The 19,350-nt window shown below is 32.0% G+C and overlaps 1 protein-coding gene across 1 annotated transcript in view; it reads right to left on the bottom strand.

Annotated features, from left to right (window-relative positions):
• The window catches only part of CAP (Cbl-associated protein), a 413,875-nt gene that overhangs the window by 131,612 nt on the left and 262,913 nt on the right, over positions 1–19,350 (bottom strand). Inside the window, exon 9 of the mRNA XM_069131258.1 lies at positions 13,472–13,519. Coding sequence (XP_068987359.1) covers positions 13,472–13,519 — 48 coding nt within the window. The remainder of the gene's footprint in view (positions 1–13,471; positions 13,520–19,350) is intronic.

Here is a 19,350-nt window from a genome sequence, read left to right on the forward strand (position 1 = left end):
AATATGTGTGATTCGTGCAAGACAGCGTTCGACCACATTTAGTAGCACATCAAGAATGTTGAATGCATACGCGATTTTTCTGTGAACACCCGCGAACGGGACGATCGCGGTGCGTATGTGAAATTTGTATAAACATTGTTTATATGTGATATCATTTATTAATTATTTATGGAGGCAAAGGAAACGAGAAAACATTAATCCTCTCCACTAAACAATTCCATAAGACGGTTTCCGATATGTTGTTATGGATTTTAATGAGTAGCCAGGTATAACGTTTAATCCACGATTTTTCTTACAAAACACCGCGCAGAATGGTTTACATCTTCGAATGTCATAATCTTCTTCTCTACTTGTATGAGGCAACCTACTGCCCATATATCGTTTGATTTGAGAATCGCTGTTTCGGCTGCTTAGGCTGACATACTTCCGTTCGCGCAATTATTTCGGCTAATTATGAATAATCAATAACTAAAAAATAAAGCCGATAACACAATTGTTTCATCACTGATTTTAATCTTATTTTAACTTTAAGAATCGTCCCTTGAATTCTTTTACATTTGTAACTAAGCATCCTGTATAGTATAGTATATCTCCATGTGTAATTTGAGATCTTTTGATTTAATGCTAAAAGTGTTATTATAGTAAAAATACTGTAAATGAAAACATTTATTTAAAAATACTTTGCATTTCAAATTTTTCTTCAATGTACTTCAAAGCTATGTGTTATTTAAGAAGACTATTTTGAATTTCATGAATCATGAAATAGGTTACAGACATACACACGTAGATATATGTATACATATAAAACATAAAATGTTATTTATGTTGGCAAAAGCTTACAGGTCAAGAAGATTAAAATTAGTATCATCATACAGAGTGAGTCACGAAACATAATCAATTTAGATCATTCTGTTGTTAGTGAAATGATCGAAAAAATTGTTGTTTGGTATAACATGGCTTAATGACATCTTTAAGATGATTATACTAAAGTCACTTCTTTTCTTTCGTAATTTTCAAGTCCATTTTCAGTTTTATTATAGATGAACTTATAATTTTGTTCACACCTATCTTTTACTTGATATTTAGACGAATTTGACATGTGTCAAATATCTTTTTTCCACCTCAACCGAAGAAACATTACAAAGATATCCTTTATCTTGATTAAGACGATATTCAAACCGACGTCCATCAGCTGCAATACACTTGGGTAAACGCAAAATTAACGACTGCTTCACGAACTTAGATCGATATTTGTTAAATGTTTCCTCTGTCTAGATAGACAGAAAACATAATACATACCGAATGCGTCTTAATATATCTTATACCCGCTGAAAGGAAGTGCAAGAAAATTAAAAGTTTATTCATAAAAAATTGAAGACTTTGAAAATTCAAAAACAGGAAAACCTAAACAACAGAACAACAAACAACAAAAATGGAATTTATTATAATTATCTTAACGGTCTCTTTGAATCATGTTATATCAGACAAAAAAATTTTCAATCAGTCCATTAACAACAAAATAATCTAAATTGATGATGTTTCGTGATTCACCCAGCAGGTATGGTATAATATATTTATACATATATACAGAGTTATCTACTTAACTTGGAATCCACGCTTACGAGAACATACGAAAATGGCAACAGTGTAACGTGTACACTTACTACTACCATCTAATGTCGTTCGCCATCTACGAGCTGTTGCTAGAAGTATAATTAGGCGAGAACACAGAGCGATTTAGCTGTCAACGAAGGACTTTAAATTTGACGTCGCAATAAAGAGAAAACGATCGCTGAGAAAGTGAGGCTCGCGTTTTCGCCCGACGACTTCAAATTCCCGTGTGCTCCTCAGGCTTCGAAGTAAGCAAGCACAGTTCTGTTCCCAAATGTAGCTCAATTTTTTTTTCGTAACTGATATCTTGAATTATGCTTACCTGAAATGTGATTATAACGTAATTTTTTTCATTTAAAAATACATTCAACTGCCAAAATTATTAAAAAATTGAAATTATTCACATTCATACAAACATCGAGGTTCTTTTTCTGATTATCTGATTTTGGATCGCTCTGTTGTGAATACGTTGAATGCAAGAATATGGAACAAGGAAAGCAATTGAGATAGAATAAGAATCTCATATTTAATACAGAATTCAATCTAAAATTCATATTTAAACAGTGCAGTTTACAAAAACAGAAATTAATTTAACCTTCGTACTGTGGTACTCGAGTTCGTTCGGACTAGTCGACGAAGGATGGAAATTGTCTGTTCCTTGCTTGCTTCGAAGCTTCAGAAACGTAGAAGCGCATGAAATCGTTGAACGAAAACATGAAGCTCGCTTTCTCAGCGATCATCATCTCCCTGTTTTGACGGCAAATTTAAAGTCCACCGGCGACTACTAAACCGCTCTGTATTCTCGCCTAATTATACTTCTAACAACAGCTCATAGATGGCGTGCATGTTACACTGTTGCCATTCTCATATGTTCTCACGTGCGCGGGTTCCGACTTAAGTGGATAACTCTGTAGTAAACATTTCTTGTATCTTCGCACGGCGCTCACCCGATCCTTATTTATAAACAGAAGATAAGCGGCCAGTGGTCCGCAACTAATACTAACTTATACACCACCACAGACGCACAACTATAGACAGATTTCACAGTTCTGTTACTGGTTGTTTTTCACGAATATCTCAGAAACTACGCGAATTCAGCCCTTATGTATATAGAGAAAAATTGTTCAAATTGTCGACTTCTACAACATAGACAAAAATAATCAAAATCGGAGTCTAGTCAGTCTCTCTACAGATCTTTTAACAGAAAATCCAGTAGGATATTGATTATCCGAAATCAATTTTGGTTGGATGGTTTACTTTAGCGAGTTTACGTACTTCTGAATCACAGTACCTGGCACATCGACGCTATCACATAGCCGGATCACTCGTACCAACCACAGTCATATAGACTGGTGTGGACCACAGTCACATATCCGGATGTGAAAAGTCTTACGGGGCAGGTAAGGTTTTTAATAACCGACAAATGTCGATCAACTTATCCACAGAAAGACGCTCTAATCAAGTAGATAGGTTTCGTTGTGTAACGTGATCATATGTTTCCCACCTGAAACTATTATGTAAATCATCTAACGGTAAATCCATACATACAATCGTAACATATGTTGAATGAGCGGGCTGCGGCTCACGGTCTTGCTCCGTACTCCGCTGTTTCACAGAACTCCGTGAAAGAACAAAAGAAGCCGGCATAAAATGTTACTATTTATTTAGTGGGTGGAAGCTTTAGGCTTTAGATCAACTTTTAGAATTTGGAACACCAAAAATCTACTTCTGAAAATATAAGTTGGAACAAAAATGTTATATCATAATCATAATTATGTTTTAATATATCTTTATATCATAATTATATAATAATTTAGGTGAAATTGTAGAAACGTTAACTACCTTATAATTATAACTGTTACAACTCAATTAAAAGTGAATATTATCAATGAATTGAGTTCAGGTTTGGGTTAGATTTTTCAATCTGACCGCTGTGAGGCGACCGGCTACGCTTGCGTGAAATAATAACGATTATTCTATTTCATAAAATAATATCAATTATTCATTTCCTTATTATGTTTATAATTAATTTATTGTTAGTTCACGCAAGTATTCTCGGCCGCCGCGAGGCGGCCGGATTGAGAAATCGAACCCAAACATTGACGATATTCACTTTTAAGTGAGTTATAACAGACATTTGTTGCAGCCTCACACATGCAGTTCTGCACGAGGTCTTTAAGCTCGCGCAACCTTCGTTTACAAACAGAAAATAAATGGCCGGCAAACAACACAGCCACAAACGCACAACTATATGCAGAAATACACATGCAAGAGGTGGTATCGACAGTACCAGCTTCCTTTGTCGCGAATATCTCGGAAATTAAACGAGGCCGACGATTATATGTATAACAGAAAGGTGTTAAAAATGCTGATTTCTGTAACATATTTATAAATCATCGAAATCGGAGAGGACGGAATGGTTCTACAAGATCACCTATTATTTTCATCATTTCATACCTAATCATTCGATGTTCAACAAATGAAGTCTAGCTGTTTCTCGGTCTCTCTCTCTCTCTCTCTCTCTCTCTCTCTCTAACACAGTTATTGATAAGTTGAATTCGACTTAACGTGTTCCTCTAATCACGTTGACTGCCACGCGTGTTTTCAAGGAAATCTCCGTCAGACCACGCGTGCCGCAGTATCAAGCGTTCTCTGCTAGGTACTCCCATCGATATTTTAGTAATGCGAGTAAATAATTTTTTTAATAAACCATTTTCGTATTACTTTTATAACAATTCAATAGTTTTATTATTTCCTCTGGAATATCTTTTCAAATACCTACGACGATCCTTCGCAAGTAGTCAAATAAGCGACACCCGAATACGGGTTACGCGGCCCTACCAGAAACTTTGCTGACACCTGTATACGAGTGTCGTGGCAGTCAACGTGCTATGAGAGTTTCTAGACCTGTGTATACGATCGTGGTGTGGACTACAGTCATATTAACAGGTCTCGACACTCATACACCGGTCTAAGGAAAACCTACCGGTAGTGACTAATTATGAAAAATCAGCATGTAAGACGACAAAGTCCGGGTTCTTGCGGGACAGAGATGAGTAAAATATCTCTGTCTTTGTCTCAGACATTCATAGCATGTCACGCATGCGCAGGACGAGAACCTTCTCGTCTTTCATGTTAATTTTTCCCAACTAGTCACAACCGAATTTTCGGATCATTTTGCCTAGGCTTCAGTGTGAGCATCGAGACCTGTCGTATGATCATGGTCGTGATTAGTTGTGAAAATTCAACATGGAAGACAAGAAGGTTCCGTGCATGAGTGATATACTATAATGTCTCAGACAGAAATAAAAACATTGTACTTATCTCTGTCTGTCTCGTAAGAACTTTCTCGTGTTTATTTTCCAAAATTAGTCACGATCACGACTTAATTTTCGGACAATTTTCCTTGGACAGTATCGAAACCTGCTTATATGATCATGGTTTTGTCAATGCTTTTGATATAGGAAAGCCCAGATTTGTTTACATGACCTTGATTAAGAAATCTAATATTTCTATTGAGATATGTATAATTTTACGTGCTAGACTAGGTTAGATGCCTAGTAGTAATACTTGTATGAGAATATCAGTGAATGGAAGTATGTGTGTGCGCGGCGTCTGGAAAACAAATGAATGTAAACTGTTCGGTCGATTAACAGTCGGGTATGGAAGTGCTGAGGCACGTGCAACTATGTATCGATGAATATCTTTGAAATCGTTTATCAAATAAATATATAATTATTCTAATATGAATTCTAAGTGTAAATTTTGTGTTCCTATACCATTATTTCGGCTATTAAGATCGCGTTATATGTATCTTATAATGTAAGATACTAAATACTAAAATAATAATTTAAGATTTTTTATTTTTAGTTTTCCAGAAAACGTAACCAGGGTCCTAATACTTATGGGCGGCAAGTTACATAAAAATTAATTTCTGTCCTTGTTAATTTGAATCAAAAGCTGAATTTAGATCAAAATTGATGTTTAGTATCTCATTTTCTTTTTTCTTTTCTTAAAATTGATATAGAAGAATTTTTCTAGAATCGATAAATGATGTATCATTACTTAATTATCAAACTGAATCCTTCGTTGATTTGTACAAATAATAATTAACATTTTTCTCGTATATTGCAATATGCAATATGCGTATTTAGAATCTATCCGTTTGTTTTTTTTTTTTTTTTTTAATCATTGTCTGAAGCTACTAGTGGAAAAATAGGTTACAGTTTTTGAAAATAAAAATAAAACACCGGTTAAATATTACCTTGATTTAGAATGTTTCTATTGCCATAACTTAGTCAAAAATTAACTTGTGTTAAATATACCGATGTTATCACAATAAGATTTTCATTATAGTAACAATAATTTGCAGGAACACTATTATAATTAAAAGCAATTAAGAATTAGTAACCATGAACATTGTTTGGGATTTTGGGAGACTCTCAGTTAACGACTTGGACAGCACATCAGCCTTTTTTGGGAAAGTCCGAAGTTTGTACCTGCCACGTTGTAAACTTTACGATGAAGATCTCGTCATGAGGCTAACTAACAACCTAAGTGCTCGATGAATCCGCTCTAAAGTAAACATCTGGTATTATTCAGCAACACCAGAGAAAATTGGAAGGAATAGATCCCCATCCCATAAAAACCACGGTGAGAAGGAAAACCCCAGGACGGAGAGCTAGTATATAAGGACCAGGTTAGATTTCTTCCAGGAGTCCTCGAACAGCCTTCACCGCGCAATCATACTCTTCAAATAAATCAGCAAAGCACAGCATTACTCTGCATTCTTAATCTACCTCCACCTTAAGCGTTAATAGCTTTCCTAATTGGATGTTGTACGTTGACAAGTTCGATAGTCCGTGTCTATATACGTCAGACGCACGGATACTTAAAAAAGGATTGTGTGGAAGGAGCTGTGGAAGCAGGAAAAGACAGTAAATGTGATTAATGGCTGCGATAATGCGACGTAGAAAAAGGAAGATTCATAAGTGCAGCACTTGAGAGGGCTGCACAGTATGTGCGCATAGTGGGGGCACGTTTTCGCCTCCGTATCGACGGAGTAACATTAAATGCAATAACAAAACTTTTTTATTTTAAATCTTTTGTTAACATATTGATGAGATCTTCTCTATTAAAATAAAATCAAACATAACATTATTATAAAATTAAGCAATGCGACAATATTCATATACTTTTATATAAAATTTACTATAGAATTTTATAATGATATGGTGTTTGATCTGATTTTACTCTTGAAAATCTTATTAATGTATTAATGGGATTTTTATTAACAAAAGATTTAAAATAAATAAGTTTCGTCGTTGCATCACTGCTGTCTCGCCGATACAAAGGCGAAAGCAACCCCACTACGCGACCATCTTAAGCACCCGAAGTCAGGTCTATGATCATTTTCGCATGAAACGATCGCTACTAATGGTGGAGTTCCTTTTTCTACGTTGCCTTTTTATACGTTGCATTGTCCGTTGCATTGGATTTGCTCCTTCGATCTTGCACTATCCTTTTTTATGTCGTTGTATGCCTGACTTATATGGAAGCTGATTGAATGTTTATCGATCAGTCGGTCTTGTCGCTGTAGTGCTGTGCGACATCCAGCTATGACCTGGGATAAGACACAGCTTAAGAGGGAGAAACGATACTTAACGCTGAATTTCAAAATTATTACCGACTTCGGGAAAGAAGCAAGATATCTGAATTTGATGAGTCTTGTTTTTAATGTATGTTCGCCGATTTCTCCTAAATGGTTTGACCAATCAGGATGATTCCTTTTGCATCGTATGAGGTAGGTTTTCAGAGGCATATTCAAAAGGGTACGTTCTCCTATTGGTCCCATTAAAGAATTTTTCACATTTATTTATCGTCAAATACCGTTTACTATAAAAATCTAATTTATAAGTATGTTTGTCGATTGCTCTGTACTAGAATAAGCTATCGGGGTAAAATCTTCTGTATCTTGTAGGGGTACATCACCGACTGGTCTTGTTTACATTTTTTCAATTTCTTCATTTTTAACTATTGTTATTGCAAATGACCTATTATTCAGCAATTTCGTTTCATTGTGTCATCCATTTCTTTTCATAGGCTTATCTCTCAAAGTTGACTCGACCCGTTTCTGTTATTATTATCTCCTCGTTTTAAGCATACTTGGTCGTTTCTTTATACATTGGTTGTACGAAGTAGACTTCAGCTGTTTCTTTGTGAGTCTCTTTCGTCATGCAGTTTATTGAGAATTTTGTTCCATACTTAATTACAGCCCTATTCTGTAATTACGGTTTAAAAATTAAATTAAAGGCTCCTTGTAATTGCGGTTACTATCCAGCTTAGGACAAACGGTAATATTCTTCGTTCAATGTCCCCATCACTTTTTGTCATCTGAAATGTTGCTACTATCGGAGATATCAGAATGTAGCCACCGGAATTTTAAATATTGAATGCGACGCTCCTCCGCAATTACTCCTTCTTCGTGTACTGCATTGAAAGCAGCCGTCTGGGCAAGCGCTGCTACGATAATTCATTCCGTATGAACAAATCGTTCGACGGTAACGTTTCTCAATATAGACTTTAACTCGTGTTTCCATCGCAGGAGACATTGATCTGCAGATTCGTTTTCGGGCATAAATCTACTTTCACTGCGCGATGATATGTAACACACTATTAAGTTTTGAAAGACACTCCTCTATCACTATTCAAAATACATGTAATATCGGTGCGGAGTACAGCTGGTTTATTCCTTATCCGCTGGGGAGTTCACATAAATTTTTATTCTCTAAGAAGAATTAAAAATTGAAAGGAATAACAAATAGATACAAATAAGTGATGGCCTTCTTAGTGATAGTGACAATCATTTTTCGTTGGCTCTGTAATATTGATCGCTACACTAAAAAATGTGAAATATTTTTCGCTCAAAAATATTACTGAACTCGAAATGCGCTAAAAGGTATGACATAATTTCTGTTTTATTCCTATTTTATATAGATACGTATGCAACAATCTTTAACTCTTGAACTACCACGCCAGTCAAATTGGCTGGTTTTACAATTTTATTTTAAAATTCCTATTTCGTGTTATATTTTCTTTCCGCAATGATGTAATGACTTTAGCAACGATAACTAAAAGAATAATATAATGAATTTTATTTTGTTTTTTATGTAATCAAACTCAAAATAATTTCGTATCGAGGCTACTTATACCAAAACCAGTGAAAATGACCGGTACTTGTCAAAGTGTAAAAGGATCCTGCAATCTGTTTATCGAACTCCAATTAACCAGTTTCCTCGTTTTCTACAACTTGCCACACGTTTTTCAAATTTTTACTACGTATCATTCGATATGACAATGTCAGATATTAGGAAAATTCCTGATCGATCGCTAGAGCGCTAGATGCTAACGCTAGAAATACCACAGCAGTTAAAATGTTCTACAATTTTATAAATGTGTCAACTCTCGTTTAGGGATCATGGTCCCAGATGGATCAATAATACCAAAAATGTACTACATAACATGGAATTGCTTCTGTAAGAAAGTAATAAATCAATAAATATAAAAATATTCTATTATTACGTATTTTTTAAAGACCAGCCATTTTCATTGGTTTTGGTAGAAATAGCTTCGTGTTGACTAACGGTAGTTCTAGTGTTAAGTTTCTCTTCATTTGTAGTTTTTAACTCTCGAAAACCATTGTTTTAGTTAGCACACAACCCATAATAAAACGCATTTATAAAATACAGCATACTGTCACATGATTTTGCAAGGGCGAGATACACGTGTATGTAATTTCTCTCTACCCGTCAAATTATGAAGATAAATGAACAAGATTTTCATAATAGCTCGAAGAGTGCCTCTGCATTATTTGCATAATGACAACTCGAAAATCGCATTTTTTGAGTTATGTCGTTTCCATCGCAAGTGTGCGATATATACATATACACAAGGTGTCTGATTTTAATCTATAAATACGAATTACTGGTAAACTATATGCTATATGAAAAAAATGTTCAGACAAGAATCGAGTCGCGTAACTATTAGATCCAATTTCTCTTTCTACGGATGAACACGTAGAAATCATACAAAGCTGACACGTTTTCTTAAATGGAGTCATTTAATTTTTAATACACTAGGCCCGTCTTGATATTGTCTATAAAAAAATTAATATTCTTATTTATTTCAAAGAGTTTAGTTTAGTTTAGTAGAAATTTTAACTTTTATTTTATAAAATCTATCGTATGAAATACAGGGGAAGACGTGAGGCATGACTTTTGCATTTGTTTTTCTTGTCTTCAGTTACACATTACTTCACAATAATGGTAATTTAATCCATCGATAAATTAATTAGACAAATAAAACAAATATTTATGAAAATATATTTCTCAAAGTTGAAACACACGGACGAATAACTAAACTAAGGGATCAATTGCAATTTAATTATTTTTCATATGCAAAATGTCTGTGTATTAACCGAAAAGGAGGCGATTCCTCGTATAAAAGATAGTCGAAAATATAGCACAACATATTTTCATACTTAGGTGTGTTTTTGAGAAAATCGAATTCGCATTCAATTAGCCGCAACAGCTCGATTTACCCATTCTAACTACTGACCATCATTGTGCTGATGTTTATAAATAATATCAATCAAGACCAGGTATGATTGTCAATAACGTTATTAGCTTCAATGATTTATTTATTTTAATTGCTTATGAATTTAACAAAATCACGAATATTTTATTATACACATTTAAAGTTTCAAAAACTAATTTCTTAAGTTTATATTGTAGTTTCAGTAATTTTAAAGTAAAATTTTACAAAATCTAATCTCAATTTCAGAAATTAGTATATTTAAATCGTTGTTATGGTTTGAAATATGTTACTACATTTTACTCTTCCGCATTTAAAAAATAATGAGATCAATATGTACAAGAAAAATATATTTTTTCTTATTAAAATAACGATCATAAATAAAATATGCCTAAAGGACTTTTCATACGTAATTCGATTAAGGAGTACGATAAAAAATTTCGAATCAGGTGTACAATATGTCGACATAAACCTCCTATAAGTTAGAAATCTTTTCCAATATTACTTCAAATATCCGGTCATGTCGTTGGAACTATTTTATTGATATAAGAGTGGAACAAATATACCTTTTCATATTTTTCTATATTCCTTTATCACCAATTTACCCGTGAAAAACCATTTGAACATATATACGCTACTTCGTGAAAAGATCTTTTAATTTCTCAATAATTCTTACACAAAAGTATATCTAAAGTTTAACTTTAATAATATGTAGTGATCATGTGAATAATCATGTAATCATAATCATAGTGACTAACGTGGACGATTAAAATGAACAATCCATTGTTTTTCGCAGAAATTTTAAAGATTTATAGTGATGTATTTTTGGAAATTTGAATGATTTTTAGTCAAGTAGATGAATAAAGTTTTCTTTGATACTGCGTGCATTTATATTTTTCATATAGCTTTCAGTTTGATTTCTTTGGTATATGCTTTCACCGGAACTTCCGATATCAATAAAAATTCACAAGTAATTTATTAATTTTATAATAATTTGTGCTGCTCGTAATTTTGAAAAAGCGTCAGTATAATTCTAGAAGATACCTTTGATCTGAAGATTAATTGATTCACTGGCCTTTTCAAAACTTCGTTGTTTTAAATTTCATTCTGTTCTTATCAGAGAATTCTAAAATTAATTACTTTGAGCAGTGTATAATCTTTAATAAATTCAAAAATTTGATAAGGAAACGGCGAAGTCGTCTCGTTCTTTTCATTCATCACTCGAAGCAGTCTATAAGATTCGGGAAGACAATTTTGATTTTACAAGCGTCGATTGCGACAGTAAGATAAACAGCAGTTCATTTGGTGGGAACGTTCATAAAATTAGAAATTCGTGGGCGTCGGTATCAACATACGTCTAATTATAATTGACCGAGGAGTATATTAAAGTATAATGCTGTGGGGATTTTCTAGAACAATTTATCACGTTCTATGCCAATTTTTATTTCGAATTATTTAAAAATTATACGCCAGAAATTGAATGGCATTAATGAGCATTAATGTAACTTTAGACAAACTGGCTTGCTTACATGCAACAGACGTACTACAAAGATTCAAGCAAGAGATACATACTAATATTACACGGACGTGTTAGGAAAGATTATCAGAAAGATAAATTATTTACTATCTGTTTTGTTTTCGCCTTGTTTAATTGCAAACCGATTTCAGTAAACTAAACAATATTGTTGTTGTACATATGAATATATGTAAATATTTTGTCTTGTTACATATTTAACATATGAGACACTTAATGAAATGTTTAAACCGTATTGATTTCTTTTAGGGATACCTAATATTGTACGTCATTAAAAACTTATTAATATCTTTACCTGATTATATTACCTGATTATAATCTTAAAAGTATACAAAATCCATAGATACATTCAATATTTTAGTAAAACATTTCGTCACTTGTGATAAAATAACACACAACTTTTCCTTCTCTATATCACCTGCATCACTGGATTACTACTTTAATCAATTATAATACTCGTACTATTAGATTTTCTATTATGTTTATTGTCTTTTTTTTTTTTTGTTCTAAGTGTGTCAAAAAGTTCATAAAGAGATGGGTTTTCCATTTAATTTATTCCAAATTTTTTCAACGAGGTTTACATCGATAGTTCATATATTTATAATAGATAAGTATGATTTTAATTTATCATGTTCTTCTAACTCTTTCTCTTTTTCAGATAGCTTTCACATGGTTTTGCTGTATACCAGGATCATTATCTTAACTAATAATTTATTAGTAATAAAAATCTAAATATCTTGTATATATACAAATTGCTAAGGAATATCTAATATCTATGTGTGGTAGTGTATATGTATATGCAAAGAGATCGTTTCTATTTGAATTTAAATAGAAAAATAAATTGTATATGTTACAATTTTACGCATAACATAAGAATCATTTAATTAATAAACCACGAACAAATGAATAATCATGATCATTGCTTCATATTTCGATCTGTAACAAATCTTAATGAAATACGTAATGCTATGCGTCTGTATATCCAACTTTATTTGTATACTCCATATGTCTTAAAAAAATAATTTAAATTTTGTATGACAATCGCATTATTACTATTGGTTATAAAGATCAAAGAAATATTCATTCCTGCTAAAATTTCATTTGAATAGATAAGCTTCGATATTTAACACATATAATTAACAAGTAATTACAAACATGCATATCAAAAAATACAGAATATGTAAATAGTTAAAGTTACATTAGACAATTTTTAAATTCAACAATATCATACAAAATATTTTCGTAAAATCTCAAGTCTACTACATTTTAAACATGCAATAAATTATTCTCTGTTCTCGGTAAATAATCTGGATTCCAAATCTTTGTGAACGGAATTAAAAAATATTTCTAAGAAATTAATGTCATATATAGTAACGAAGTAATAGAACCACTTTCAAAAAATGACTTTACGTTGTTCCAGATTCGGGTAACGAATGAAAAATTCAATAATATTACAGAATTTTGACATAGAAATAATTATTTTGATATGAAAACTACGTGAAAAAATTCCGTCTAAAAATATTATAAATCCTACCTTAAATTTATTGCAAAATTGCCTTTTAAATCACAGAAAAATGTCATATTCTGTGGTAATATAATTATACCTTTGTAGCAATAATTACAATGCTAATACATACAAACGTATTTGTTAGATATCATATTTATTTTTTAATATACGATTTGTAATAATATAAAACACTCTGTTAGTCTCACACGTTTCGTTTGCAACTTTACCTGGTGTTGCGGAAGAAGCTTTAAACGTGGGAGCGAACATAACGTTCTCTGAAAATATCAATAAGTACTTTAAGGATCCAAACTCATAATTTTACTTGTTGTTTACTAAAAATACATAAGATAATTCGTAATAATTAATTTAGAAAATTCTGAACTATAAAAATATTTCATTTGTACGAAAATTGTCGAAACTCTTTGATTATAAATAATGACAAAATAAACGAAATCTATAAAATTTTGGACTGTTTTACGTATAATAAACCGAACACAAGGCTGTCCTTGCATATGGCGGATTGGCATTTGCGTTTCTCAAATTATAAGTACTTAAATATTTGACTGCAGACGTTTATGTACATTCACATTTTTGAAAATGTATTTAAGAAAATAGAACCTCGGTCGAAAATTGTGTTATCCACCAAAGTACTATACTTTGAATTTTATCTTTGCATCTTCATCATTGCATTTTCAAATTTTCTGTAAATGCATAAAAATCCGCAGTCTACTAATTATCATCGTCCTATAGAACTTATAAAATATTTTCTAATAACGTAATATTTACAAAATAAGTACTCAAGTGACTGTCGTATTTTATGATGTATTATTTTATTTAATTATTAAACAAAATATATTTTCGTAATATTTATACTTTTAATTTAATTCCACGCTTCTTTTAATTACTTTAACATTTTCAGGTATTTGCTATATTCCTGATCATTTATTACTGTATCTTAATATTTGATTTTATGGATGTGGAACTCTTTAGACGTATCTGCTTTCTAAGATATATGCTCATCAATCACTTTGTCTATTTCAAATACACTATTTAAAGGCGATATCCGCATTGACAGACAATGTGACCCGGGAAGTATGACATTACTTCTCTTGAAGGCACAGCGTGAGTTTCCGAACAAAAAACAGAGAAACTTTCCTCGAGCAAACTCTAAAAATAATAGATACATAGGCATTATATACTTACTTTCTCCTCCCTTCCGGTCATGAGCTTTAAAAAATTAATTTCCTTTCTAACCATATGCATACATAATCACATAATGTATGAGTAAGTACTAAGAGAATATAAGGACAGCGCTTAAGGACATTGACCTTAATCTTTATATTCACAATTAAACAAATGTCTTAAACATGTAAGTTTTGGATTGTATCATTCATAAACACATAGGTATATTTAGATAAAAATTTACTGTTCATAATTCGTAATTCATAATTTAGTCCATAATTCATACTTAAATTTTATTAAATTAAGATATTATATAATAGAAAGTATTGTGTTAAAATAATCTCATTATGGATTACAAATTTTAAATATTTTGTACAAATGAAAAATATTTTGCATCGATAAAATAAATGCATCGATATGGATGAATATAGTCCTCTCTTGTTTTGTTGGATAAAACACGTATAGGATAGATCTACTCCTATAACGAGAGCAGTTACTATTTTGTTACCTTAAATCGTGATAAGGAACGTACTAAAGAGGTCTTAAATTGCTTCTTTATAAGAACGATGCGGGTCATTAATATAGAAGCAAGCTTAATGAGCTTCGAAGCAAAAATAAAAGGAAAGAAAGGTAACAGGACGTACGAAGATGGAAAAGATCGCATGTAGAACATAAAGTATTCTTCAAAGTACGATATCTATGCAATGGCTTTTTACATTTTAGAGTTTCCTTAACATCGAGTCATTAATTGAACATAATTAAAAAATTAACTGTCATTACACTATAAAAGAAACTTTTAAACTTTTTATTACCTAATGTAATTAAGAACTAAAATTTATCATAAATTTTAATTCTTAACTATTTTGCCATTTCAGTAGGTGTATCTATGTTCTCTTGATTTAGAAACTATGTAAAATACTGAAACAGTATTAATATTCATATATCTAATATTAAATAGTATATTTTAATTTAACTTAAAGGAAAAATAGCAAAGAATTCTTCTTTTTTTTTCTGAAAAATATTAGGTCCATTTTATAGATAGGGTATGAAACCTTTCTGTTGCTGAAATAAAGCTTATCGTAAATTTCCATATTTATACGTCACAGATTGGAAATGAATATGCTGGAGATATATTAGATAATCACTTAATTGCTGAAATTTTGGACTATATAGATTTTTACTTTATCAACATACTCTACAAGTAATATCTACAAGAATTGAAGTTAATATTGAATATAAGATCATTGAAAGTAAAAGAAAACAGTACAACAAATAAACATTGTTATACATATAATTGCATAATATTAATTAAAAGTTTTTTAAAATAACATTTTTGGAATATGAAATAAACAAATTTATCTAACCAGAAACTTTTGCAGAGCACTGTATTCAAATCGAATAAATAGAATCAATTGATTGGTAAAAAGTAAAAGCTCAATCATCGTCGTCCAAATTGAATTTCGCGACCGGAAGGAACCTCAGGAGCGGAAGACGCCAGTCCCTGACAAACGAAAATAGCACGCGTCTTCTGCCTTGAACACACGTATATTGCAATTTCGTGCAATCTACGGAGCGGTAACGTGACACCTTTATGTAATCGAGGTTCGCCAACCAACAAGCTCTACTGCACGTTTTCCTCTATGTGTTTGCTAAACGCTATCAGGTATCACGAATTTCTCAGTTTTAACGCACAATCCTCGATGTTCTTAATAAATTCAATGTGTCGGCTCTCTTAAGTTCATATTCGTAAAACGTATTCAGGCAGCCTTTAATGCGTAACATGTAAATATTTACGAACGCTTCTTACAAATCCTTATTCGATAAAGTAATGAGAGTTGGGCTTGTCTCAAATACGATCTTGCGCTCTATAGAGTTTAAAATTTAACCGTTGCTTCGAATGCGGGGAATGGCGATTAACGCCACGAGTTAACGTTAGTAAAGTGATGAAGAAATACGTTTCGATTGTCATTTTCTTTTCTTGATTTAAGCATTTAATGTCTGAAAAATCAGTTATACTGGAGCTTCCATTATTACAGAATTATTTCTACTCTGGACATCGAATTTATACAGGGTGTCCCAGTATTAATTGTACAACCTAGAGGGGATGATTATAGATGAGGAAATAAGTCGAAAATATGGAATAAATTTTTTTTCATTTGAGGCTTCGTTTTCGAGAAAATCGACTTTGAATTTCCTCCGAATATGCATGCACTTGACTATGTCGGATTAAAATTTAAACGGATTACGGTACAAACCATATGCCATAGATTTACGCATGTAATTAATTAATTAGATTTACGCATAGATTTAAGCATGTAATTCTTAAGATTCACTTTATTAATGCAAAATTGTTGAAAATGCTGGCCACTGTACTGCATACACAGATGTGCTTTCCGAATTACATTTTCGTGCACGCTTTCTAACGTATTTTTCGTTTTCAGTTCTTCGAACGCAAAAATGACCCTCACTTTTAATTATGGAGGACTCGTGTTGTTTTCGAAATAAACTTTTCATTTAGTATGATCCCATAGATAAAAATCAAGGGGTATTTAATTTACAAATTTAATTCGGGGAGCACACCTGTGTATGCAGTACGGTGGCTGGCGTTTTCAACAATTTTTGCATTAATAAAGTAAATCTTAAGAATTGCATGCCTTGTTATTACTTATAAACCTACGGCATATGGTTTGTATCGTGATCTGTTTAACCACGACATGGTCAAGCGCATGCGTATTCGGAGGAAATTCAAAGTCGATTTTCTCGAAAACAAAATCTCAAATGAAAAAAATTTTTTCTATATTTTCGACTTATTTGTTTATGTACAATCACTTCCTTCGGGTTGTATCATCAATGCTGAGACACCCTGTACAGTTTAAATAGAATATTGATATGAAATTAAATATTTATGTATTATGTGTATAAATAAATAAATCCTAAATAAAGAATCTAAATTATAAATGAATTTATATAATCATATTTAAACTTCAATATTTGATTAAAACATTATTTAACGAAATTTTATAGTATAATTAAATAAATCTTTAATCAAAGCTTTAATATTTAAGGCGATGTTTATACTATAATAGAAATATAAAAAAAAGGAATATATAAAAACATAAACAAATAGATAGAATTGAAATACATTGTACATATTTACAAGTACGCATTAATTCGTCATTATATCTACAAGTACTTTCAATTATAATTTCCAATACAATTCCGAAACAATAAATGATTTTTCCCACAATACTACTAAAACTTGTTGGAAACCTACTTATATTTATACAAATTTAAAAATCACCTTAATCTTCATCCAAAATACAAAATGTATCATAGGAAGAATTAAAAGAAAAAGAAAATTAACATTAAAAGAAATTATTTTACAAATACTTGTTTTTCACTTATAACTTTCATTATAATTTTCAATCAATAAACCAACTTTTTAACGAAATTATCAAATATTATCGAAAGTATGTCTCTACAGGCAGAATTAAATTAACAAATACTTTAATTTTCATCGAAAACAAAATATTCACAGATTTGACGAATCAGTTGCAACGGACAATAAAATGAACTAAAAAAAAAAAAAAACAACTAATCTTGACGTGGAATATTCAATAAATAATCCAGTACCCTTGCAGAAATTATGCAGAACCGTTGGAAGCACATGTGTCTACACAAACATAGTCACTTTAAAAGATAAAGATGGAAATCCGTATAGCGCGCTGGAACGGAAACGTCGAGTAGTCGTTCGAACTTTAAAGCATCCCCCATTTTAAAGCGGCGTTCACAGGACAACCTGTTGAACGAGTCCTTAAGACGACACGACGTCGTGACAAAAAGTCCTACCTCCACACACACACCATATTTTTAAGCGATTGATATCAAAATTTTTCTAATAACGTAGACACTCACTTTTTTCCAACATTGTATGCGCTTTGTTCTTCCGGTTAATCGACGGAAATTTGCACCAGATAACGCGATTACGAACGAACTTCGAAGAATAACCGCGGACTGCGAAGCGTCACGATGCCTGATGGCAACGCCGCACCGCGCCGCTGTCGCGCTACCACCATCATCGCCGCGCTCTTCCACTCGTTCGACTACGCAGAAGCCGGCAATTCAAAATAGTAGCGTGACGTGGCTGCTCGTAACGCACGAAAATTCGTATCGAACCACGATCCTTGGTCTCGGGTCAAACATAAATGTAACACCGCGTATAGTGGCTCGCAAAAGTATTTGAACCCTTGCAATTCAAAAATTTTACCTATTTATGCTGTGTGTGTTACATGAAAAACACTTTGTAATAATTTCATCAGTGCTATAATAAGTAAAATTTAAAACTAATATGAAAATGTATATAAAAGTTGCAAGATATTCGTTGCAAATTATATTTAGTAGAAAATTGGTATAAAGCATAAACTGCCATTTTGAGCATACGGTAATTGTTAAACATCACCCACCGAATGTTTAGTCTTATTAATATAATAAATGTTTAAATACTTCTATGATTTTTCCGAAATACATACATGCTTGCACTAAATATCTTGTAACTTTTATATACATTTTCAGATTTATTTCAAACTTTACAACATAGCTATGATAGTGAAGTCTCATTCGTCTATAGGGTTAATATAATAAATAATAATAAACTCATAAGTTAATGAGATTGCAAAATGTTTCGTATAACACACATAATATATTCGTCAAAAGGTCTCTATAAGTATTCCAATGCTTTCTTGAGCAATTGTATATATTCTTTTTTTCCCTCTTTATTTACCTTCGACACGGTATCTACGGATGGTGTGTAGAACTTTGCTTTTCTTAACTTCGGTTTAACGAACAGTGACTATGGAGTAACGCAGAGAATAAATGCAGCTGAACCGTGTGCCAAACATCAAATTAACGATTACTTTTTAGGTAA

This window comes from Bombus flavifrons, chromosome 18 (assembly GCF_040668555.2).
Source record: "Bombus flavifrons isolate JBK064 chromosome 18, iyBomFlav1_principal, whole genome shotgun sequence".
Taxonomy (NCBI): domain Eukaryota; kingdom Metazoa; phylum Arthropoda; class Insecta; order Hymenoptera; family Apidae; genus Bombus; species Bombus flavifrons.